This window comes from Mus caroli, chromosome 19 (assembly GCF_900094665.2).
Source record: "Mus caroli chromosome 19, CAROLI_EIJ_v1.1, whole genome shotgun sequence".
Classification (NCBI taxonomy): domain Eukaryota; kingdom Metazoa; phylum Chordata; class Mammalia; order Rodentia; family Muridae; genus Mus; species Mus caroli.
Genome location: NC_034588.1, coordinates 25,298,678 through 25,323,865, shown reverse-complemented (window position 1 = coordinate 25,323,865; position 25,188 = coordinate 25,298,678). Strand labels below are relative to the sequence as shown.

Below are 25,188 nucleotides of genomic sequence, written 5' to 3'. Positions count from 1 at the left end.
GAATATAATGGCTTTGTAATCTTCCCTGACCTACCTCTGATTCAGATGTCCATCAAACTCTCAGGCTTTAGTATATTTCTTTATAAAGATATAATATAATATAATATAATATAATATAATATAATATAGACTCTATATCTATCTTTAACTTACCATTAAAGACCTGAAAAGCCTAGGACTCACCTCTGATCTTTTCCCCTTGCTCTTTGACATCTAATTAATTCACCAATCTGTCAGTGGACTTCATCAGCACCTTTCTTCCAGTCCATTGTGGGCCCTCACCTGACCCGCCATCTCAAGTACAGCAGCTCTGTCCATTCTGTGACTGATTTTGCCTGTCCACAGCAGTCCATCAACCCCATTTCATGAGCCTTTGCTCTGTGCCTCAAGACCTGACCTTTAAAATGTAAATAAATCATTTGTTCCTCTCTGCATCCTCTGGAATCATACCAAATGTGATGGTCTTCTGTGGTCAGGCTCTAGCCAAGTATCTTTCCATGGCTACCCTTGTTTACTAGACCAAAGCCTTACTAGCCTTCATGCTGTTCCTAACTTACCTTGCCTCCGGGCCTTTGCATCTGCTGATCCCGAGACACTGGGTCATCATGAAGATGCTTGGCATGACGATGCCTTTTCTTTCCAGTGTCTGCTCAGACTGTGCCATTTCAGAGACATTTCTTTGGTGAGCCTTTGTTAGTTTTGTTTTTTGAGAGGGTTTGTTGGTTGGTTGGTTTGAGATGGATTCTCATATAGCCCTGGCTGGTCTAGAACTTGCTAGGTTAATCAGGTCTCCGACACAAGATGCTTCTCCTGCCTCTGTCCCCCGTGTGCTGGGATTGCAGGTATGAGCCTAGATGTTGGCCTGAGAGAAGCCTTCCCCGTCCAGCTTCCCTGTGTTGCTTGACTGTGCTCTTTCCTTTCACCAGCACGTGGCCTGGCTTTATTACGGATTTATGTCCACTCCATTATGCTATGTCTCTCTGAGAGCAGAAACCATGAAGGTGCTGACTGCCTCTCCCCACTAAACCCTCCGTGCTTCTAGGGAGATCTGTGGTATTGCCTGAGGAGAGAGGAGATGGGGGAGGAACTGCACAGCAATGATGGCTTTACTCTTTCTGGACACGTTAACAGTAAACAGAGCAACTGGTTGGTGTCCGCCCTTCTGCCACCTTCTTCTTTGAGTCACTTCAGTCCCTGCTTAAGACCTTGCTATGAGACTCCACATGCACTTACCAAGAGCTTCCTTCTGGTCCTAGTATTTTGTCACATTGGGTTATTTTCCATGTTGTTTTTAATTTCTGAAACATACTGTTTTATCATTTTATCTTAAGCATAACCACATATCAAAATCAAATATTAAGATGTCCACAAAAGTTACTAGTTTTTTTAAATGCTAAGGAGGTCACTTGGACTCTAGAGGCCGAGTCAGCCATCTTTATTTTATTCCCACATTCCAAACACAAACCCATCTCCTGTTAAGGCCAAGATGATGTTTTCTTAGTCCCCTGGGATTTTCTGTCAGGAAAGTGAGTCATAACTGTAAGAAAGACGCCTTGTAGTGAGATAGAATTCCTTTTCTGCCACCCCTACTTTAACACACAAAGCAACAGAAGTATGGTACTGTTGCCAGGCCATGGCATTATTCAAACTTGTCAGTGTGCTCTCTTCAGCAGATTATGCAGATCCTGAATCTCCGGGGTGAGATTCGGCAGCCTGCCAACCTGACGAGTGCTCACATAGTCCTGAGTTCTTCCTCTCTGAGGTGGAACAGGTCACTCTGGAGAGAGCTTCCACTTCCTGTTCTGGCAATATGATCTGAACTTGAGAAGTAATTTCTCTCCCAAAGTGAGGCACTGGCTGCTCAGAGACTCCCATCTTTTTGCAATTGAGGGGTTGTCTGTTTGTTGGTCAGGAAGGAGACGATCAAGGTGAACAGACGCTAAGACACAGTGTTTTTTAGTGAGTCTTTTGTTTTTTTGCTTTTTTTTTCTTCTGAAAATAAAAATCTTTGGTTGCTTTTTTGTGTCGTTAGAAGGAACCTCTCCACGTTTTAGTCAACCCCAGAGCAAATGGTTAGGGACTTTCTCTTAGATATATATTCTCTTCTAGAATAGATGTTTCCCTCCAGAAACGGAAACAAATGCAATATCCAAAGATGTGTTTCAGTTGAGCAAATGGCTCATTCACCTGGGCCCAGGAATTGCCACCAAGTAGGGAGCTCCGTCTCTGGAGGCGATGGAATGTTCTACTGAGTAGTCCTTTGGCAACAGTGACCAGCATTTGCTAAGTACTTGACCTTGTATATTGCTGGCTGAGGGCGCTCCAAATACAAAATGAAAGTAAACGGCCAAGGAGTGACAGTCTACCCAGAAGAATGGTGAGCCCTTTTCTGGCTGACCGTGACCTTGGAAACCGTGACTCCTCTGTACACTTCGCCAGTCAGCACTGAGCGTCGCTTTCCAGAGAAGGTGGTAAGTCCGCCGTCACAGTTACTTGATGGTTCACGGATGGAAAGAAACCATGCAAATAGCACGTGTCGATTACTGCACAAACCACCTCTCAGATAGTTTCTTAAAATTCACAGATTATACTAACTGTGTAGTCTCATTTATATCGCTGGCTTACAAATGTATCTAGCCATATCCTGCAGAAGTCACATTTAAATTTGATCCTTAAAGTCGCATAAACTTTAAAGAAACTTTACATGTTGAAGCCGTGCGGAAAGGTTTAGGATAATCTGTGTAGGGATGCATTTGTGCCTCCCTTTCTCATGTTTAGGGAACAAAACATTTCTCTTGTCTAGCATTCTCATTATAGTCTCTCCTGGATGCTACTCTTTCATAATGCATTCTGTCAAAAAGCACGTTGAACATGGCTGCCATGCTACACAAGAGACACTTCCCTTGCTGTAGGGCGGGGAGTTAACCCACTTGGTCGAGTACACTCACAGCAACCCAGGTAGAGTTACAACACTGCAGAAATTCCCTTTTCAGAATATATTTTTAAATCAAACGTTCAAGACTACCCTAGCTAGAATTCTCTTTTGGTTAGTACTCCTTTGAAAGGAGAACTTGGCAGAATTGGGCATTTCTTTTCTGACCATTCACAAGAGATTCTGAAAGAGCAGAAGTGACAGAGTCAGTCACAGCCAGTTCTAGAGCCCAGGTATCTCAGAAATCTCGGCTCTTGTTTTTGCAGGACCGTTGCTCTTGTATACCGTAGATCGTTACACCTCCATTTTCTTTTCCACAAAGGAAAACAGCAATATCCTTGGCATCGCTTCAGAGTTTACCAGAAAATATATATATATTTATGTATAAAATCTGAGCCTTTTGGCACTGAATATTTTCTTGACCTTACAGTTTGTTCCCTGTTCCCACGTGGACTAACTCTCCTGCAGGTCCATTTTCACAAACACTCACTCTTTATATATATGCTTGAATCGCCATTTAAAGCTCTATGATCATTTTGCCCACAGTCCTCAAATCATGTTCCCCGGAGGTGAGGGGAGCATTCTTAAGTCTTGAGCCCCTCTGGTTTGATGAATTGTTTGCGGGAATTATTGACCCAGCTGTTTATGAGGAGACAGAAGCTCTACTCCTTTCCAGGGCACCGATTTGGCTCTTTGACTGAAGACCAACTCCTTGGATGGACACACAGCTCTTGGCCAGCATTGGTCCTGCCCAGATGGACGGTTTTGCAATTACCCAGACCTCTCAGCAGCCATTTCTTCATTACTAAAAGCTGCCCCCAATTGTCCCAGAAGCCAAATTCAATCTGCAGTTCCCCCAGTAACGTGCTGTGATTCATTTGGGGACAAATCTGGATTGAACTGAGTCCAAGTGTCTCTTTTGTGAGACAGGAGGGAAGTATAAGTAGGTACTATAGTCACCCAGATGATTCAGCCAGGAATTCATGAAGTGATTCATAAATCGTTATAAAGACCACTAAAGTCTACTAAAACGGAGAGCTGTCTGGCTATACAAAGTGTGGTATTATTATTGGGCCTTTTAAAAAAAAGAAGAAGAAGATGTTAAATCAGATGTGAAATCCTTAAATCTATGCTTCTCTTTTTAGGTTTTGAAAAGGATTTCTTCACCCCCACCCCACCCCCACCCCATCCCCCCTCCCTCCTGTCCTGCAGTAGACCAACAGCAAGCCATTTTTCATTGATTAGTGTTCACAGATGAGTTTTAAAATCCCCATAGATGATGCTCTACAATTTAAGAAAAAGAAGTCCTTGCACAGATCTATGATGGACCAGTTTGTATCCATTAGTTCTGCTCCCGGGCAGCAAATCAATAATATTTTTGTGTAACTACAATGAAACATGCTCTTCACATACGTTCTTCCTTCTTTAGTAGGTTTATAGCTCCAGTGTAAGACAAAGAGGACAAACCAAACCCCACTGGCTTGTTTGAATCCCGAGAGAAAGGGTCCTAACTTACTGTAAGAACATGCATACACTGTGTAGCGTAGATTGCCGTGGTAGGGAGGTACCTTCACCATTGCTGGCCTCATCCAAAGATGCTACCAGATCTGCTCCATCCGGGATGTTCCATGATGGTACTGATATATTAAGTCAGTACCAAGAAATTAGACCCTTAGAGACCTCAAGGCTCACTGCTCCTCAGACTAGAAAATGAACCAGAAAAGTCAGTTTCAGCATCCATACTAGAATTGTCAAGACGAAAGGTTTCCTCAGATTTCTTTTTTTTTTTTTTTGTTCCGAGCCTTTCCTGAGTGGTCTAACTTAACACCAGGACCATAGTCTCGGGCAGTTCTTAGGCTCTGGTTCACCAAAAACACGTGCCAGAGATGCCTATTCAGTGGTTCTCAGCCTTCCTAATGCTGTGACCCTCTAATACAGTTCCTCATAATGTGGTGACCCCTAGCCATAAAACAATTTCACTGCTATTTCATAACTCTACTGTTATATTATGTTAAGCATCTGTTATGTATCATAATGTGTGTGTATGTGTGTTCCAGTGGTCTTAGATGACCCCAAAGGAGGGTCACAACCCGCAGGTTGAGAACTGCTACCCTACATGGCCACTCTATTTGGATTGAGTCCTCCATTCCCTAAGCATGCACTGATTGCCTGGAAGTCATCAGACGTGAGCCTCTGCACGGTGTAACATATCTACTGTTGTTTTCTCTGATACATTCACTTGCTAGTGCAGCGCTGTCTTTTTCCTTAGTCTTAGATAAACTTGCTTGCTTCAAGGTAATATACAGAGAAATGGGTCTTCAATTGTTCCTCCCTCTGGGCTTACACCAGCTTGCCCAGTACCTAGTTTATATCTCCTGAGTGAAAAAAAAAATAGAATTATCTCATACTTTGCAATTCTGAAGGGAATTGGGCTATCTTTGTCTTACATTTCTATGGAAGCTAGGAGAGTTAGAAGATTTATTCAGACTTCCTTATCTAGTAAGAGAGAGCACTAGAGTCCAACCCTGTGTGCTCCTGACCCATCCGTCTTTTCTGCATCCCCTGTTTCTCCATCCCTTCCCAGGTTTCTGTGTGTGAACTTTAACTATGCTTGTCCCACTTGGGACCTCCTGTCTTGTGATAGTCTAAGATTCAGTGCTACGTCTTGAGGAATGGTGAGGGATTTGTGCTGGCCTGCCCACTGCCAACTGGGGAGCCTGATGTTAGGGAAAAGTAGGGCAGAGAAGGCAGGAAAGGGGAGGCACTGAAAGGAAGGAGCATGGCCAAGCAATCAGCTGTTTCCTGAGGTGTGCATGAATGAGCATTTACAAGAACCTTTGAAGTCCCCCTTCTGTAAAAAGGATCATTTACTGGGGTTCAAAGCCTCCCCCTTGCCTCCTCTTCTTAGCAAACCATTGCTCATTATAAGGTCATTCCAGCTCCCCACCAAGGGAGTGGAAATGGTTGACTCAGTTCTGGTTTACTTTTGTGTGTTCTGTTTCTGGTAAGCAGGGATGTCTCTCCGCCCCCCACCCCACCCCCAGTCTGTTCTGAGCCCATTTATACAGTAGTCATCTCTTTTGAAAAGCATAAGCAGACACGAGCAGCCCAACTGGAAGAGAATCTCTGAAATAACCACTGTGAATCCTTGGTTGGTATACAGACCTTTCTCCTGCCTCTTGGATACAGGGTAACTCAGAATTAGCGTGATGCTGCCTTGACCTGACATATTTGTGGGATAAAATACCCTGTAGAAGAAAAAAAAATACAAATAGCTATAACCTGTCATTGGCATTGATTATTTTAGCGACAAGAAATATATTCTCCATCATCATTATCATCATCAATACATACTACATAAATACATCCCTCAGGTTTTTCTGAGCAGAACCACTCAGAACATACTCCTATTCTGTATATTTTTGAGTCAAACTTGTAACATCTGTCTTCCTGATGTCTGTTCTTTTCAGCTGTGTCTGGGGCCCTCCCCTCTAACTGTAGGGTCCCGTCTTCACCTTCATACTCCCCTTCTGCCTTAACCTCTGATCTTAATTATCTGCTCTTCTCTACCATGAGCAGGTTAGCAGCAAACTGAATACATACAAATTAACAGAGAGGCCATGGCTTTTTGTTAAAGTACTACATGGTGGTTTTGGACGGAAGTAAAACTGATCCTGAAAATTCATGAATGAAAATAACAAACTGTTTTTTAACTGATTCTTGTAAATTTGTATAAATTGAATCTGTGCTTAAAAATCACTGCTTTTTATAAAGAGACTTCTTTGCTGGGATTTTAAGCTATTGATTCTTACTTGTTTCCATATTCCTGGCAGTTATCTGATAAATGTGCTCACTTCTCATCCACAGAACTTTCTCTGTAGATGCAGAAGTTAAAACTTCTGTAGGGATTCCTTTTAAATCAGAGACTACTTTGTGAAGGTTTATTTCACTTAGAAGAATTTGTATTTAAATTTTTATGGGAGATGAGATCTTTGTCTTCAAATGCGTTACCTCCATGCTCTGTAATCTCATTCATGTGAAGACCCAGAGGCCACCTCTGACTTAGCAAAGAGCACGTGTAAGTTAAGTGGAAGGCATAATATTTTACTGTTCTGGGTGGTGAGATAATACTAAAACCTTAGTATATGCCTACCATATTTTTCCCTCTGTTATCAATGTATTGAATAATATATAATAGCCAAGAAAATACTTGTATGAATAGGTAAGAATAATTTGGAATGAGCACATACAGAATCTATATCTTGAGTAATATAATTTATGTTATAGATGACAAAATATTTTAGTAAGTTATACTCTTGGATCTGTGTAGTCTCCATTTCCTAGTTAGTGATCTAATTAATGTTGACCACACTGGTGCAAGTGATAAAAGCAGTAGAGCTTCACTCTGAAGAAAGAACCTTGGACTCTCTTTGTATTCTTCATCTGTCACCATTTCCACTCCTTAACTAATCCATCTCATGTGAGTCAGGTGTAGTATCATGTGGTTTGGGGTATGTTATGTCCTCAGATTGTACTGGGGTGCCCAGATAGTCCCAACTTGCCTGCCCTGCCCCCCCCCCCATCATTTTGTTCCTTCAGTCAAAGACTGACAGAAGATAGCAGGAGTACCAAAAGGAAAGACCAGAGGACCTACTAGCTCGTTGTGTCTTCTTGAAGTGAAACAAGAGAGCCAGAGGGTCTTAATTACTTTGTCTCCCAAAGTTAAAATATCAGTGTGATTGTGGGATAATGATGTAGGTCACCTTGCCATTCAAATCCCTTCTCCCTCTAACCTGGAGGACTATAAGAACAGAGCCTTCTAGGGTTGGGTGCCAGTGTGGACTCCCATCTCTCCCAACTCTATGACTTCATAATTTCTCATTCCTCTCCTACAAGCTCAGAGCTACTTTGGAGACACAATAAGGACATGTTCCCCAGAAAATCGCCTCCATATGGGGAATCCTGGCTCATGTGTTTTACTAGATGTTCTCAGGGAAGTGCCAGGATTTGTTTGCTGTGCTTTCTCTCTGGGCCACTCAGCATGGCCTTTCAGGATAATCCCAGTTCATAGGACATGCTTAGAAAAGTGCGTATTTAACCAGCACGGGACACGCAGCTCTGCCCTCCGAAGTTCCATAGAATAAAAAATCTAAGTGACCAGTTGATAGCATCCAATCACATCAGGTTTGCTGAGATACTCTGACCTCTTGGCTTTGAGTCCCCATCTTCCTCTTAGTTCCCGTGCAGCCTTCTTAGATCGGCTCCTTATACTTCACAAGTGAAATGCAAAGTGAACATGGCATTTTCTCCCATCCTTTCTTACTCCCGTAACATAAATATTGAAGCTCTTCTTTATGAGATTACATTGCTTCAGGACCTTTAGAATTAACTTTGTAAATGTGTCCAATGCACCTTCCCCTTTTCTCAGCTGTGTCCTTGCACAAGAGACCAGCCTTGTGGAGTCAGTTGTCCCTATAAATAAGTTATGCCACCGTTGATCACCTAGTTCAAAATGGAGCTTTCCTTCTGCACGGTATAAACAGGAACTAACTAAATGTGTTCATGTTGATGAACTGCAGAGAGGTTGCATACTTCACTGCTAGTATGCTTTCATCCAGAATTATTTTGCTGCTTATTCTCAAGGTATTGAAAGACCCTCGCTTCTTTCTCTACCGTGGGTACCACTGTCCCAGGCTGAACCAACAAATTAAGCATCCTGTTCTTTCTGTGTGGACATCCCCACCTGCAAGGCTGTTTGTTCTCTCAAGTCTACTGTCCTTCGCCATTGTTAGACAGTAAATCCCATTCTAAATCTCATGACTCAGGACCTGCCAGTCTTCCCTCACAACAAGAAAATGAATATACAGTTGTCCAGGGTTCCTTGGTGATTTCTCTTTGTTTAAATACCAGTATATCTCCTTTCAAAAACCAGTACTCTGAGGCTGCGGCTGGGGATAACGCTCAATGGTGGAGTGCTTGCCTAGTGTATGCAAGGCGTTGTGTTCAACAAAACCAAAAGACCCAACAATCTTGGGATTGTTACACATTACTACAAAAATGCCACAGTGCATTCCCTCTACGCCATCAGGAATGCTCTTTGCCCAGCACAGAACCCAAGCCGACCTCTCAGGTTCTGTGTTTCAAGGCACATTTGACCTTTGAGGTTTAAGTTATTTTACTCTTGGCAAGACAGAATGTATTGTTTAAGGAGACTCTGGTTAGAGGGGGGTCATAATAAGGACCCGTAACACTTCTTGGACCTCAGATGTGCCTTACAAAACAAAATGTTTATGAGCTAAGTGTAAATGAGTCAGAAACATATGAATCGAATTTCCCCTAAAATGTGAACGGGTTTTAAAATTAGCAGGAAAAGGGCCTGGCAAAAGATGTGCTTTGAATTTCATAAAACCCAGAGGATTTGAAATGCAGTTTAAGAAGCTTGACAAACCAAACTGTGACTAAGGTTTGCTTTGTTGGTGTCTTTTCTCCCCCCCTCACCCCTACCCCCCCCCCCGTGTGTCAGAGAAGCACTCAGTGGTTGGACGGGAGAGGGGAGGGTTATGAAGGGTTTTGAAAGAGCATATTGTCATAGTTGTATAGGGCCAGAGTGGGGACTTAGAAGGCTTTGAGGAGTTGGTCATGCTGCCTGTTGTCATCGTTTTCCCAGGTTTGCACCTCCGACTCCATCTCCTCACCACATCAGCCCGGGTAGAGTTCCAGCTCCTCCATCACTGCTCCAGAGAGCACAGGCTCCCCACTCCCAGCAGCCACCAGGCTCACTCCTGAAGCCCTACCAGCCAGAAACGAACTCCTCTTTTCAGCCAAATGGTATCCACGTCCACGGTAAGCAGGAGCTGCTGGTCCTTGGAGTTTAGAAAGGCAGTGTTTTGCTGTTGCCTTTAGCCAGGTGGCCTAAGGACCAGATGTGGGTCTCAGATGTTCTGTTTTAAATCAAACTTACGATGTAGACAGCATGAAATGCTATAGCATTTTCCTCAGATGACCTGACCTATAGTTGCCGGCCCAAGGAAATCATTGGTGTTCCCAGTGGTGTGACACTTCAAGAGACGTCTCTAGCAATAGCACCCTGCTCCTGAGTGATCAGGAGACTGTGCAGAAGGAAGCCCCGGGAACATCACTGTCCATGTTGGCTGGCTCCTTCCCATGAGCCAAGTCAAAGCCTTCCCTGGTTCCCCTGTGTGACACCTCCCTGGTCTCCCCCAAACTTCATGTGTCCCATCTGTATATCCCATTTTGGTTTTATTTCTTTGCGAGAACTTTCTTTCATTCTCTCCATCTTGTAGCTCATTTGAGTAAAACATACCATCTTTACTAGTACAGTCTTGTACTTCTGAGGCCAGAGTTGTCTGACCCGTCATCATATCTTTTAGGGAACTCGACACATTTCTTCATGTCTCGTAATGACTATGCATATTCATACAGAAAGAAAAGAACGTGAGGAAAAGAGCGATCACAGTGGCTTACGTTCTGGGCCAGGCTTGGGTTCAGCAAGGACCATACTTGAGGACTGAGTCTGCCTCTGTCTCTTTTCACTAATCAAACTCCTTTTGCCAGTTCAAGCACAAACCCTAGTGGACTTCCACAGAAAACTGAAATGCCAAGCCATAAAGACTCCAATCGCCAAATGTTTTTGTCTCCTGTTGTCAGAATTCTCTGTTATAGAAACGATGCTGTACGTTGAGACTCCAGATGATTCCAGAAGTGCGTCATGTCCCTCCCCTCACTGGCACCATATATTTATATAGGTTATCACTTGGAATTAATGGATGGTGTCCCAAGACAGTGTTCATTCTGAGTGAGAAAACAGTCTCTAGATAGTATTCTCCAACAGTATTGTATTAAACTTGATCAAGAGGTTCAAAGCAGCAGGAAGGGGGCAAGGAAATGATAGTGCTCATCTGTAGCAAGGAAAGACATTGAAAAGTCAGGGTTGAGCCGGGTGTGGTGGCGCATGCCTTTAATCCCAGCACTCGGGAGGCAGAGGCAGGTGGATTTCTGAGTTCCAGGCCAGCCTGGTCTACAAAGTGAGTTCCAGGACAGCCAGAGCTATACAGAGAAACCCTGTCTCGAACCACCCCCCCCCAAAAAAAAAGAAAAGAAAAAGAAAGAAAAGTCGGGGTCACTGGCTCTGGGTCAAAGCTCCTTCCATCTCCCCCATCCCGTTTGTCTACTGTTTCCCAACAAAGCTTTAGACTTTTCAGTTCAGTGGTAATTTCTACCTTCCTCTTACAAACATCCTCTCACTCATCTATTACATCAGGAAATGGTTTTTTAAGTGCCTGTTACAGGTGCACAGGGTGAGGTCTATAAAAACAGAAAACAGACTTCTCTTCCTGGGCAGTCTCTCTGATAAGGGCAGGCCCAAGGCTGTGTTCTGGGAAGCGACCAGCACCCCTCTGGGAGGGAGGTTTGGCAGCATGGCCATGGCTCTGTAGAAGTCAGGGTAGTCAAGAGTAGGTCACCTCCGTGAAACACTGTTTTAATGTCTGACTTTTAATGTGGCTGAAACCTGGGCATATTTCTCAGTCCGTGACATCCCGTAGTGGTACCAATCTCCTTCTGGTACCTTATAGACTAACAGAGCACTTCACAGTCGGCCATGTCATACGTCCAGTCAAATGTAGTATATCCTGCTTTGCTTACAGCTATGAAAAATTTTTTAAAATTCTTTAAAACATTACAACTTGACCTATGTGTAACAAACTAACCAGAAAGAAGTGTAGCTAAAATGCTGAGTGTTTTTAATTGGGCTACATTTGCCTCCCTGAGCCCTGTTCTGTAACAGAATTTTACAAGAGGGTTGTGAAGGAGGCCAGTGTGTATGGGAATCCTGTGGACTCTGAGCTCTGCGTGCATGTGCAGGGTTTTATACCTGGGTTCACAGCTCCGTCGTGGAATCTCTGGCCTTTCATCACTATAACAAGAGGCTAAGAAGAGCACCAGGCACAGGCGCAGGCGTGGGCCTTACGTCCTTGCTTCCTTCTCGTTTCCCTGAGGATCATGTTTGTAGCCCCAGGCTTAGCACAGTACTTGATGCAAAGTAGGCACTAAATACGTATTTACTGGAAAGTAATTGGCACCTTCTTATCCAGCAAATAAATAATAAACCAAGAGGACTCAGAGAGCATTCTCCATGTTACTTTGTCAAAATACCCTCTCTCTACATTTCTCCTTTGAAAGATAAATAATGAGTATGTTTTCAGCTTGAAGATGGTGGGCTTAAAAAAAAAAAAAAAACTTTTACTTTCTTAATTGTTAAAAACTTGTGTAGCCAGTGAGAGACAGATAATGTCAGCCGTAAAGTAGGGTCAGGAGATAGAGAAACTAAGAAACTATAACTTTCCCCAGGAAGACGGCCAAGTAGCTACTGCACTGAGATTTCAAAGAAACTGGCCATGTTTCAGCCTCCTGTGGAGGGTGAGGGACTCGATGAAGCCTATTCCTTCTCTGAGCAGGTTTCCGAGAGAAAGAAGTATCCTTAAAAGTCTTTAGTACCAACCAGTCCTTAGCTAAGGACAAAATGTATATGCTGTTTTTAAGGGGAGAGTGACCCTTCTTACCCGGGTGCATTTATGATCTGAAGCTATCCCGTCTTATGTCTCCCATTTACTGGATGTAGTTACATGGTATCTCACTGACACAAGCTTTGTCCTCTGTTAAACCACCATTTTTACAAGTGACAAACTGTGTCAAGAGTTTTTAACCCAGTGGCCACTGTGAGTCTTTGGGCCTTTTTGGTCATGGCTTTAAAGAGCATCATGAGCCCACTTCCTCTGTCGGACCTGCAGCAGGAATAGAGGTCAGGGAGAGATGTCATTCCTGCGTCTATACAGATGGGACCCAAGACATGGAAGAATATGAAATGTCTGGGCATCACTGCCTTGGCAAGCTACATGGGCTTAGCGAGAGGGCCACATTTCCAAACTGAATTCATAATCAGGGTCGTTCCAGGTCAAAGGCACACAAAGAAGCAGGAGTTTATAGCTCTCCTTAGGGGAGGCAGTGGAACTCCTTAGTGTGATTGTCTTATGTGAAAATTCGAAGGTCAGAATTCAGGGGTGCTTTGGTCTTGATAATGAAGAAGCAAAAGGAGGTCCTCTGAATCTTGTCAGTCATCCGCTAATTGGTACTGAACTTAGACATTATGTACTGAACTTGTGCTTTTGTTAGAGATAAAGGATGCACCTTGTAAGGATTAACATCGGCATCTTTTCATGTTTCCTCACCAGGGTTTTATTGATTGAGTATCCACTCGGTCCATTCAGATTGACTTTATTCATAAAGAGGATACGGTGTCCTTTCTTCTTAATGTTTTGACTGTTGATAGAATTTTCCAGTCTCTGTTTGGGAGAAATCTCTAAGGCAACTTCTCTGGACATTTGAGCTTTTCTTTTAGATGTCAACATAAGGACAGTCTTCCCAATCTTGTAAGCCTGTTCTTTTCTCTTTTTAGGCGAATTCTCTTGCCCAGGCAAGCTTCAGAATTTTGCCTGGATTAGTTGCCTGAGAGTTGATATTTGTACATTTTGTTATGGTGCTAATGGATAATTTCTTTTTAAATGCCCTATTCACGGCTCCTTGTTCAAATGCCATGGGAATTCCTAGAAGAGCATTTTCACAGTCTTCCTGCTTCTGGATGCATCACGGAGAGGCCAAGTCCAGTTCATCGGGTGTTTGTTGGTCACTCTCTTAAGTACTAGGCAACGAGAATGTCATTTAATGGCTGCCACACTGCAGTGGTTGAAAAGGGGAAAGGGAACGAGATGCATTATAGGGAAGATATTATCAAAGGATTTATAGAGATCATACCTGAAAAGGAGTTTGAAGATGAATAGTTCACAGGACAGATATAGGGGAATGTATTCCCTCCTGAGGAGGGCACAAGAAAGAACATAAATGTCAGGGTAGAGCATGCAGAGAAGAGAGACACTGGGAGCTGGCATCCTGCTGGCTGCACAGGTTAGGGAACGTAGGGAAGAAGGTTCAGGCCAACAAGGTGGGCTCAGAAAAGAACAATGTGTCCCACTCAGCGCAGTCACCCTGTGCAGAGGGTGGCTACAGAGCCTAAGCTCCTCGCTGTCAGGACAAGATGGCACTGTTTCGGTCCCTCAAACTAGTCATTGGAAGTGGGTTCTCATTTCTCAAATGCAACTGGGAAATTGGAGGCATGATAGAGAACTCATGTAGAAGTGTGTTTGTGTGTCTGTGTGTCTGTGTGTCTGTGTGTGTCTTGTTCATGTTCACAGTCATTCCAGAGAGAGAAGGATGGAAAAGCAAAGGAGAAACAGAGAGACATGAGAGTAGATACTGCAGCAGGCAGAAGTCCTCTGTGCTTTCTTAAGAAAATTAGAAGTGAGCGCAACCCCGGGGGTTCCTGCTCAAGACAGTGCATACCTAGGCTTGCACAAGCCTCAGCTTCTGACTCTCCCTCTCACACACCAGACACAGCCTGTGTGTCCTACTCCCTTGTGGTTTCCCTGTGTGTGTGTGTGTGTGTGTGTGTGTGTGTGTGTGTGTGTGTATACACCTGTGCCTGTATCTGTGTGGTATATGCATGTATATATGTGGGTGTGTTTCCTGAGGCTATGTGCACATGTGTTTGTAGGTACATGTACATATAGAAGCTAGAGGACTGCCTTTCACATTACCTTTTAAGACAGGGAATCTCACAAGACCCAGCGCTCACAATAGGCAAAGCTAGCCAGCTGATCATTTCTGGGATCCAGCTGCTTCTGTACCCCACAACACATGTGGTTACAGATGTGCACAGCAGCACCTCTGTTTTTCTTTAAATGTAGATACCAGAAATCCATATTTGGATCCTCATACTTTTATTGGCAAATATAGGTATGCACTCTTGCCCATTTTTGTGGATTTTTGATAACCACTCAGAAACCGACAGTCATACTGAACTGACCACACAACTTCCTTTTGTATGGTGTGTTACCACTGATTCTTGGATTTGAGTGTGCTGGTCAGAACTGGTTTCATGAAGACCGAGCTGTTTCACATAAGCGTTTGTACAGAGTATGAGCCTCCAGAGTTTATTTATAGTGGTGTAGTAGCAACAGCTCTGGGCCCAAGTTCACCGTTTTTATATGACAAGATGGCCTAGGCAAGAGCATGCTGGGTAAAGGGACAGCTCAGTTGAGCCAAGAGGTCCTCTTGTACCATCTTCTACTTTGTTACTCCCCCATTATCCTGGTCTCCTCAAGAATGTCTATTTCTACACATCTTATGCTAGCTTCAGGAAGAGAAGAAGACAGAAAACAAATGTAGCCCAAGCTGAGTTTATTGGACACACACACACAGAAACACACATGCACACATACACACACAGACACACAAACAGATACACACACACACACACACACACACGCACACACAGACATACACACACATACACAGTGGGAATCTGCCTCACATTCCCCCCAATGCTTTTTTAATCTATAAAATGGACAGTTCTGCATAGCTGGCACATAGATACATTTATTCTGCCTCTTGGAAAGAAACCAGTCACTATTTGAAGGGCTCGCCCCAGATTCTTACCCATCTCCTCCAACCTCTTGGGGGCCTCTCAGGCATCCACTGCTCGCTCTTATCTTTTGCTCCTTTGGAGTTTCCAGTTGCCAGTGTCCCATCATCCATGGTCCAGTTATTTGGTTTCATTAGGAAAACACCATGAGGCCATTTGATGCCAACGCAGTAGCGGTGGGAAGTAGGGGCCTTCGCTTTTGGTCACAGCCCCTGGGGTTTATGAGCTGTGTTTTTCATAATTTAAAATATGCCCTGTCTGTGGGCCCCCCAAAGAAGGTAGCCAGACAGTGTCCAGACAACGGTGGCATTTTCCTATCTCAGTATGAAGCTGTAAGCTTGTCAACCCAGTTCAGATTGAGTGCAAGGGGAACAAAGGAACTCCAGCTACAGACAGGCCTCAGAGAACAAAACACATTGTGAATGGACTCTTCTAACCAACATATCTTTCCAGCTCTGGAAATCACACTCTTGTGTAAATGAGAATGCTGTGGCAGGTAGGAGCGCCGTGCCGCTCTTCTTCATTGGCTGATTACTGACCACAGTGCACAGTGGCCCTTTCCAGGAAAGAGTTCTTTGAGTTATTGCCATGACCGATCTCATTGCTAGGGATTTAGAATGTTAAATCCTTAAAGGTTAACTTTTAAGGCAGTTTTCAAAAGACAAGGAAACATACTCCCCCTCCATGGGAAAGTCACAGCTACATATGTGAGGTTGCAAAAGAATAGTCTAGAAATTGTATTGCTTAAGTTGAGTGTGAGCATGTCATAACTCTTAAATGCCAGGAAGACACCCATGAATGATTGAAAATCAAATGTCATCAACTTCACTGAGAAACTCATTCTGATGTCACCAGCAACCATAATCAGGAGTCTTTTTTCAGTATCGGCTCTGGTACTCTTAAGGCCTGTAGAGTACTAAGGATTGATAATTAGAGTTACAGAAGACCTTAATTACTCTTATACACTTAATTACTACACAGTTACCCCAAGCACAGTTTTACTTAAGTAGTACCTGATAAATCCTGACAGTGTGCTAACTCTACAAAAACAAAAAGTTAAATGTAGGTGTGTATGTGGGGGCTCAGGCAGTGTTTCAACACCACAGATTTGGGGCTGGGGGTGAGGGATTTCAGGTGGTCATCCTGAGTCAGAAATGCTTCCTGACGGGTAGATTATAAAACCAAACAGGGAGGACCCTCCGTCTGTGACACGAATACTTGGAGCTCTGGCACACAGAAGTATGTATGAGCACACACCTGGCCACATGGATTAAATCTACTAGATTAACATACTGTGTTTGGTCAGTAAGAATACTAACATGACTAAGTCACTAAATTTCAAGTTTATACAAGGCAGATAGCATATCTTCCCATGGTTCTTTTTGTAGGGTAAATGCTTAACAAATATTTTTTAATACATACAAATGAATAGGGAGAGAAGAGGAGGAGAAGGCCTCTCGGATTGGAGGAGATAGCCTCTGCAAACTTGGGTTTCAACAACCAACCTTCAGTGACCATCCAACACATTCTGTATGCCAAGTCGTTCTGTTCATAGGCCTTTTACCCCTGCTTTCCTGTCATGCTCCTTTAACTTATGTACAGACATGCCTGAGTGTTTACAGCAGTACACAATCTCCTTACAGACTTTCTCAGGAAATGTTGCTGGAGAAAACGTTCTGGGCTGTGGTGTATACACTCTGGAGGTAGATGGGTGTTTCCACGGTTGGCTTCTTAAGACTCTCCCAGGTTGGCATCTTAACCAGCAGATGTGGCAGTCCTGTTGCTCTCCAAGAGATGTTATTTTCATGGTTGTCGATCTGGACAGCTAAGCCAGGCAACCTGCTTTAATTTTTCCTTTGCTCAGCAGCATGACTGAACACCTTTTCATGTCACTGCTGATCACTAAGGGAAGATTTAATAATAGGGAATCGATGACAGAAACGGCGACTTGGGCGCCTGTGCCGTTTCAGCTGCCTGCCTGCTCATCTGCCCATCAGTCAAGCTGTACCATTTGCCGGGAAGCATTTTGGTTGTGTGTGTGTGTGTGTGTGTGTGTGTGTGTGTGTGTGTTTTAATTGGAAATTGACTTTCAAGAATCTCAAAAGTTTATTGAAGAGAAGGAAATGTCTAGAAAATTTTTTCCATTCCATTGGCTATTATGATGTACCCATCGCAAAATTTTAAAGTGCCCGTGGTAAATGTTCTAGATAAAGTGGTTTTTCATTATCTGGGGGAAGTTAATAACAGGTTTTCAGAAGGAAATATCCTTTCTTACACTTGAAACTCATGAAATACAGTCTCTTGTGAATAGAATTTTGAAAAAGAAGAACTATTTTTCCTCATCACTCTATTCTAGGGGTTCTGCTGAATTCCGCAAGGATGGACGCGTGCGTGGCAATCTGCACTACGTGGATTTTAGCTGGAATTTTCTTTTGTATGTGTGATAAACAATTCGTAGTTTAGAACAAATATGTGGAGAGCTATGGCTAGAGACCCCTTAAAGTTAACAAATGAGAACACACAAACCGGGAATCTGAGTTACTGGTGGTGAGGTCACTGTGTCGATAAAATCGAGGAGCAAGCGCTTTCGTCCTGTACATGCCGTGGCCAGCCCCTCCCCCACCCCCAGTTTGGCTCGTTTCTGCTCAGCACTGCATTACAAAACCATCCTAGTTGCTGTAGAAGATCTTGTTGGTTTTCTTACAATTGGTAGGTCTGTTGGATTGCAGGAATTCTTCTTCTCTAATCTAACCAAATTGTTCTGACTAAACCCTCTATTTCATTCTTTTGCAAGGCCTTCAGGAACTATACCTCAGAAGTCACAATTCTGGCGATGTGGAAACATTGAGCCATGTCTTCTAGCTCATTTGAGTGTAACCACCAGCCCCTCCCTTTCTACATTTCTTCACCAAACCCAACCTCATATCACACATCCCAAAGCAAGTTCTCACGTGTCTCTTCATCATGGCAACATGACTCAGGAGTTCTGAATCGGTCCCATAATTACCCAAGGTCCTTTGCACCTGTAGATCAGGCCTGACACAGCAGTTTCTCAGCAAACATGTATAGGAATACCTACATTTATATTAACATGTGTGCTTAAATCTTATTCTTACAGACATCATTGCCAGGTTGCCGTTAACCACATAGAAACTGTTCTTCATTATAATCATGTATACTGTTAACCCGTAGTTCTCCTAACCACTTCTCTGTCTGTCTTCAGGTTTAATGGTCTGTCTGGCATCAGGGTCAAACAGTGATTCAGAACAGCAGACCCATCCGGGTTTGCTGTATAGAGCCTATCTCAGTTAGCTTTAAATGTCAACTTGACATAGCTGACAGTCACCCAAGGAGGGAGTCAGGGAGTCTCAGTTAAAGGATTGTCCAGATGAGATTTTTCCTGTGGGCATGTCTGTGGGGTATCATCTCAATTGTTGATTACTGTAGGAGAGCCAAGCCCACACTGGGTGGCACAACTCCTAGGCAGGTAATCTTGGGCTATCTATGATCGCTAGCTGTATATAAGTCTGCAAGTGAGCCAGGGAGAAACAAGCGCCATGGTTTCTGCTGTACTTCCTTGACTGTGAGTTGGTTTCCCCAGGGCTGGAGTATTGTGGGAACCAGCAAACAGGACCTGCCTTCAGGCTCTTTCTTTGACTCCCCTCAGTGATAAACTGTGACCTGGAAGCATAACTTGCCTCCCAAGTTGATTTTGTCAGAGTGTTTGATCACAACAGGTATCAAGCAGACCAAAGTATGTTTTATCACAGTTCATTTTCCCCTACTTAAGAAAAAGTCCCTGATAGAAAGGGAAGTCCCAGTATTTCCTCAAATTTCCATACCACCATGTGCAAGATTGCTGATAATCCCCCACCTCAGTTCCTTCTCACCATCAATATTTTCCCCAATGGCTACTGCCATGGTCTTATTCACATAGTCATTTCCTGTTATGTAGCAGGTCCTATTCTGACTACTAGACCTGTAATATTGGAAGGGGGGAAAGCACAAAAGTCTATGTTTTTGAGTTTGTATCTGTTGTATATTATTATATTGTATCATACTATATTATATTACTATATTAATTAATAATTGTGTTCCTTGACAATTTAGAGAGAATTGAGCTCAATAGTGGGAGAAAATTTCCTGCCCAAAGAATGATGTAACATTTTTGATCCCTGTAGGGCATTACACACTTCCAGATGCATATTGTGTGATGTGCAGTGGGATGGGATTAAGTAAGAGAGGAAGGTCTCTGTCAAGTGGATGCGCTCATCAGAGTTGACTCCCCAAAGTGGCAGTGGGAAGATGTTGGCTCAGAGCAAAAGGTGGAGCAGGGATGGCAGATGTCAAGTTGGGTCATGCTCACTGGCAGTCAGTGTCCTTGGGTTTTGAGAGTATACAAAGTCAAATTCTCTGGTGGCCAGTGGAAGAAGATGAGAAGTATCCTGGGATTCAAGGACACTTGTGAGGTTTCAGAAGGACGGTCACTCACTCACTGCAGACCCAGAGACAGTTTTCCATGCTCATTACCCTGAGCCAAGATTCCACCTTACCCTGGGATAGGAGTTCTGGAGATTTTATAACCACAGATTGGGAATCAAAGAAATAAGAAGTCATCTAGTTAGCAAAGCAGGTGTAATTCAGGGCTGTGTTTGCAGCTCGACAATAGAAATCTAAGTCACGGGATTATTGTAGCAATAGGAAGATGACTCTGCCTTGTTCTAATAAGGTCCCATACTTTCATCATGGCCAAAACTGACTAGAGGAAGGAGCCAAGTAAATCCTCTGACTGATGCCTACTGGCCATGTAATTCAAGGTCACTTTCAGCCACAAAGTCAAGCAGTAAACACGCTGTGGCTCAAGGAGAGAAGATGCCCCCTGAAGAACTCTCTTTTCCCATTTCAGATGGAATTCAGGCCATTGAGATCATTGTGATCTTAGATGTTTTGGAAAAATCAGTTCACGCTGGTGTTAGAGCTTTCCAGATGATGTGTAAGATACCTCTCGTTAAGCACTGGGTTCCGGCCCTTTATCCAGCAGCCCTGCTTCCCTGGGTCTTCCTTAGAGCCCAGGAGCATGTGAGTTATGCCTAGATGGAATTAGTGCTTCTGGCATCCACTTGGAGAAGCTCCGGCCTCATTCTCCATGGGTCTCCTAACCATACTCCTCTGCCCCCATTCAAGGCAGAAGGGTTCATCATCTGCGCCCCACAGTTTCCATCCTCTTCCCTTTCTGTCCCGAGAGGTTCCATGCATACAGCATGGCCTAAGTGCTATAGAAAGCCAGAATGGCCTTTGTGGAAAGAGAGAAACAAATTAATTAACCCTTCATTCTTTGCCACCCTTCTCTTGTACTGCTGAAGGTCTGTGTACCACTGAGTCTACAGTGCTTATGGGCCTTAGGAGAAGAAACCAGACAACCATGGGCAGATGTGGTCTGTGCTCAGGCACCAGCATTTTCCATGAACTACATCAGCAACTAGGCCAAGATTAGAATCTTGGTTCTGAAACTTGGTGACTCTGAAGGTTGTCATGAACTACTCTAATGTGGCTATTTCTTTTTCAGTAAGCTGGGGACAGTACAACTTGTCTGAAACACTGTGGTCAGTATGTCTATGTAAAACCCCTAGGTCGGTGCTTGGCTCTGAACCAGCAAACACTAGACCCTTGGCTTCTTTAGAGCAGTTGTTCAAGTGGATGGTATAGCACTAAGCAAACTACTCTTTTGACATTTCTGTAAGTAGGAACGGCCATTGAGGGAGCCCTCGCCTTAGGAGACAGTTACATAATGCCTATTTCAGTTCCGTTGCTGATTTGCATTAAGGTAAGGCTAGACTAATAAATAATTCCAAATGTCTGGCTATTTAGAAATACTAGTATAGTTGGAAGAGTTTCCCATTTTATTCACATGGTAGCAAATGAACCAGATACCAGTTAAAAAGTCTTAGGCCATCCTCTGCTGCCATGCCATGTGTCTCAGCTAGCTAGATCCAGAGAAGAAGCACCAAGTGGTGATGTGTGAAGGGGTCTTTAGGGTGTCTTGACATTAAGGCATTGAACAAAGGGTGAATGTTTAGTTCCCCCCAGGCTACTTTCTGAGCAAAACTGGAGGGCATGGAATCAGTATAATAATGCATTGCCTTCAAACTATAAACTGATGGTGTTTTACAGGCTGCTTGCCTATTAATAACCCCCTTTCTCGTTGGCCTCTGCAATGTAAAGGTATTCAAAGAAGGAAGGTCTCGCTTCCTAAGAGAATCATAGCCATAATGTGGACACCCTCAGTCTGCCTGCCTGTCTGCCTGTCTGCCTGTCTGCCTGTCTGTCTGTCTTGTCCTCTCATCCCTTTCTCTTGTTTTCCATCAACACTTATTTGTTCAGAGATGACCTGCACTAGTTATTGTCAACCTTACACAAACTTGACACACCCGGAAAGAGGACACCCAACTGAGAGATTCGCTGCATCCTAATGGCCAGTGGTGCATTTTCTTCATTGATTGCTAACTGATGGAGGAGTCCCCAGTCTATTGTCAGTGGTGCTATCCCTGGGTCAATGGCCTTAATTATATAAAGGAAAGTAGCCAAGCAAATCAGAGTGAGCAAGCAAGGAAGCAGTGGTCCTGTGTGCTCTCCACTCCAGCCCCTGCCCTGAGTTCCAGCCCTGCCTTCCTAAGTGATGAACCTTCGAGAAAATAAAATAATCCCTTTCCTCTCCATACTGCTTTTTGCTTATGCTGTTTATCGCAGAAATAGAAAAGTAGCTAGAACATGTTTTTACCATGTATTCATGTGGAGATTCCCAATCTCCTGTTAGTGAGCTTGAGCAGTACCTTGAGAAGGACCCACCAGGGAGGACCCCCTTAACTGAAGGGTGCTCCTCATCTCCAGAGTGCATAGAGGGGCGGGCCAGGCCTTCTTTTCTTTCCGCGGCCGTTTTTGTCTCTTGTGTGCTCAGCATCTCTGGGTACAGCAAGCCTTCCCCTGTTCTGCCCGACTCTGTAGTCCAATGGTGAGTGAAATTGAAGACTGCACAGTAGTTAAGTAACCACAAAGATGATTCTCCCTCGTGTGCAGAGGTGAGGACTGCCAAGTATCTGTTAGTGCAATGATTTTAGGAGAAACCAAAGTACAGCTCCATCCATTGCCCCACAGTTAAAGGAACACAGATGTCGCATCACACAAATGTCTGACTGCTGTACAGCACTTGCCATAGAAGAGTTCTGTGAACAGTGACACATTGGATGAGGCCCCTGTTCTCACGGAACGTGGTTTTGTTTGGTTTTGTTTGGAGAAAAGTACGTGAAGGAGAGCTGCTAATAGAGACGCATGCATTTATCATTTGTTGAGACTGTTTCTCGAGGCAGCTTTAGATCAACAGCAAGATTTTGTGGAACATAAAGGTGTTTCTCAGGTAAATCCCTTTTCTTCCCTAAGACCTGGCTGGTAGGAGGGAGACATTTGAATACTTCTCAAGGTCAGAAGGTCAGATCTCCAGGCCAATCTACAAAGAGCCCTTGGAGTGATGGACAAACAAATCCCAAGTGCCAACGAGAATTGAGGTGTATATTTCCTCTGTGTACACCTGTCTCTGGGACTCTGAAAGGACTCCTCCCACAGCCTATCATTTGGGCTCATCTCCATCTTACATCTGCAAGGATCATAGAACCAAGGACAAAAATTCTGCGCTTCCTAAAGTAGTCCACAAAATTATAGTCACAATCAATCGATCAATCAATCAATATAAATAAATACCGAAAACCCAGGGCTTCATCACGGCATGGCATTGCTGAGTCTTCCATCCAGGCATGGGCTGCTCAGCATTGTCGGCAGGAGGGTCTGTCTTCACTGGGACTGAACCTCAGGAGAGCTGGGAAGAGCCTCCTGCTTAGACCTGGGTAAGATCAGACAGAGGGTTCATGTCAGAACATGATGTTTAGCTTTTCTTTCTTCCTTTTGGGTACAGAACAGAGAAGAGAGCGATGTCTCATTCACCCTTTTATTTCTGTTATAAAGTTGAGGTTTGTAAATGAGAACGGTTGTCTGAAGCAGCCAGCACTATTCCTGGCTGTTCCTAGCATCATGATGAGGGAGCACAGGAACTTTGCTTAGCCAACCTGTGCACAAACAAATACAGTGTATGTATGACATGACTTGGTACCTTTGCCAGGTGTACTCTGCCTGTGTGACTCTTTAACCACCCCATGCGCATAGCTAGCTGGAGCCTTCTCTGTAGCCGCTTCGCCATCATGTGGTTCAAAGACTGGACCACCTACCTGTGGTGGTCCCATTCCTGTGTGCATGGTGTGGTGAGTCCAGAGTATACTGCACACAAATGACGTCACACAGATTACCCTCTGCTGCTGTGGCTTTCCAGAATGGAAAGGAGGGTGAGCACCCTGGCAGTTTAGCCTATTGCAGTACTTCACTTCCTGAATGAAGGGAGCAGAGTGACTGTTGTTTACATATGTATTTATGCTTTCGTTCCTTCCCACAGGCTGACATGAGAAATACATAAAAAACAACTAGATGTAACAGTCTAATATGCTTACTATCTCAAAGGCCAAGAGACTAATTTATCTGGTTTTTATTTCAACCCTTAGATGACTCTGTGTTGCTTTCTTTTCTCTTATTTTCTTTCTTTCTTTCTTTCTTTCTTTCTTTCTTTCTTTCTTTCTTTCTTTCTTTTCCTTTCTTTCTTTCTTTTCCTTTCTTTCTTTCTTTTCCTTCCTTTCTTTCTTTCTTTCTTTCTTTCTTTCTTTCTTTCTTTCTTTCTTTCTTTCTTTCTTTCTAAGAATTTAATTGGGAACACTGCTGAAACATGCCTGGTTAAGCTGGGACTCTGGATTGATCTAGAGTTGCCCCGCCTTGTATAGTACTGAGAACCATGTGTGACTGTTTAAGTGTGAATTAATTAAAACTCAGTAGAAGTTGGCCTCCTACAATTTGAATGCTTGATAGCCACATGTAACTACTATGTTGGACAGTGCAGACCAACACTACCATCCCCATGGAAGGTCCTGTTGGGTAGCACTGCCCCAGAAATGCCTTACCTCATTGGACAAAGTTTGGAAAAAGACTTTAAGGAACAGATTGTGGTGATGAATGAAGAAATTGACAGGCAATAAAATAGGACAGTAAATGTGTGTGTGTATAATTCAACGTTGTGAAGGCATATATCTGGCCACTTGTTGACTATGTAAATAAAGATAATTCTTACATTCATTGTTTAAACCAGCCTACATTGTTGTTACAATTAGCCCCTGTATTAGTTATGGTTCTCTAGAGTCACAGAACTTATGGATAGTCTTTATATAATAAAGGAATTTATTGATGAAGTCCAATTCCCAAGAATGGTTCAGTAGTAGCTGTGAATGAAAGTCCAAGGATCTAACAGTTACTCAGTCTCACACAGCAAGCAGGCGAAGGAGCAAGAGCGAGACTCCCTTCTTCCAATGTCCTTATATTGTCTCCAGCAGAAGGTGTAGCCCACATTAAAGGTGTGTTCCACCACACCTTTAATCCCAAATGACCTTGAATTTGGAGATTTAATCTTAAACTTCTATCTCCAAGCCTCCAGATAAGGGTCACTGGTGAGCCTTCCAATCTGGATTGTAGTTCATTCCAAATATAGTCAAGTTGACAACCAGGAATAGCCACTACAGCCCCAAATCTTTCTATAATTAAAAAGAAAAAATAAACT

The 25,188-nt window shown here is 43.5% G+C and overlaps 1 protein-coding gene across 3 annotated transcripts in view; it reads left to right on the top strand.

The window, feature by feature from the left end:
• Glis3 (GLIS family zinc finger 3) overlaps positions 1-25,188 on the top strand; it is a 421,415-nt gene that overhangs the window by 386,971 nt on the left and 9,256 nt on the right. For all 3 annotated transcript variants that reach the window (XM_021152026.2, XM_021152027.2, XM_029472441.1), the window contains one exon: positions 9,600-9,775. In XM_021152026.2, coding sequence (XP_021007685.1) covers positions 9,600-9,775 — 176 coding nt within the window. The remainder of the gene's footprint in view (positions 1-9,599; positions 9,776-25,188) is intronic.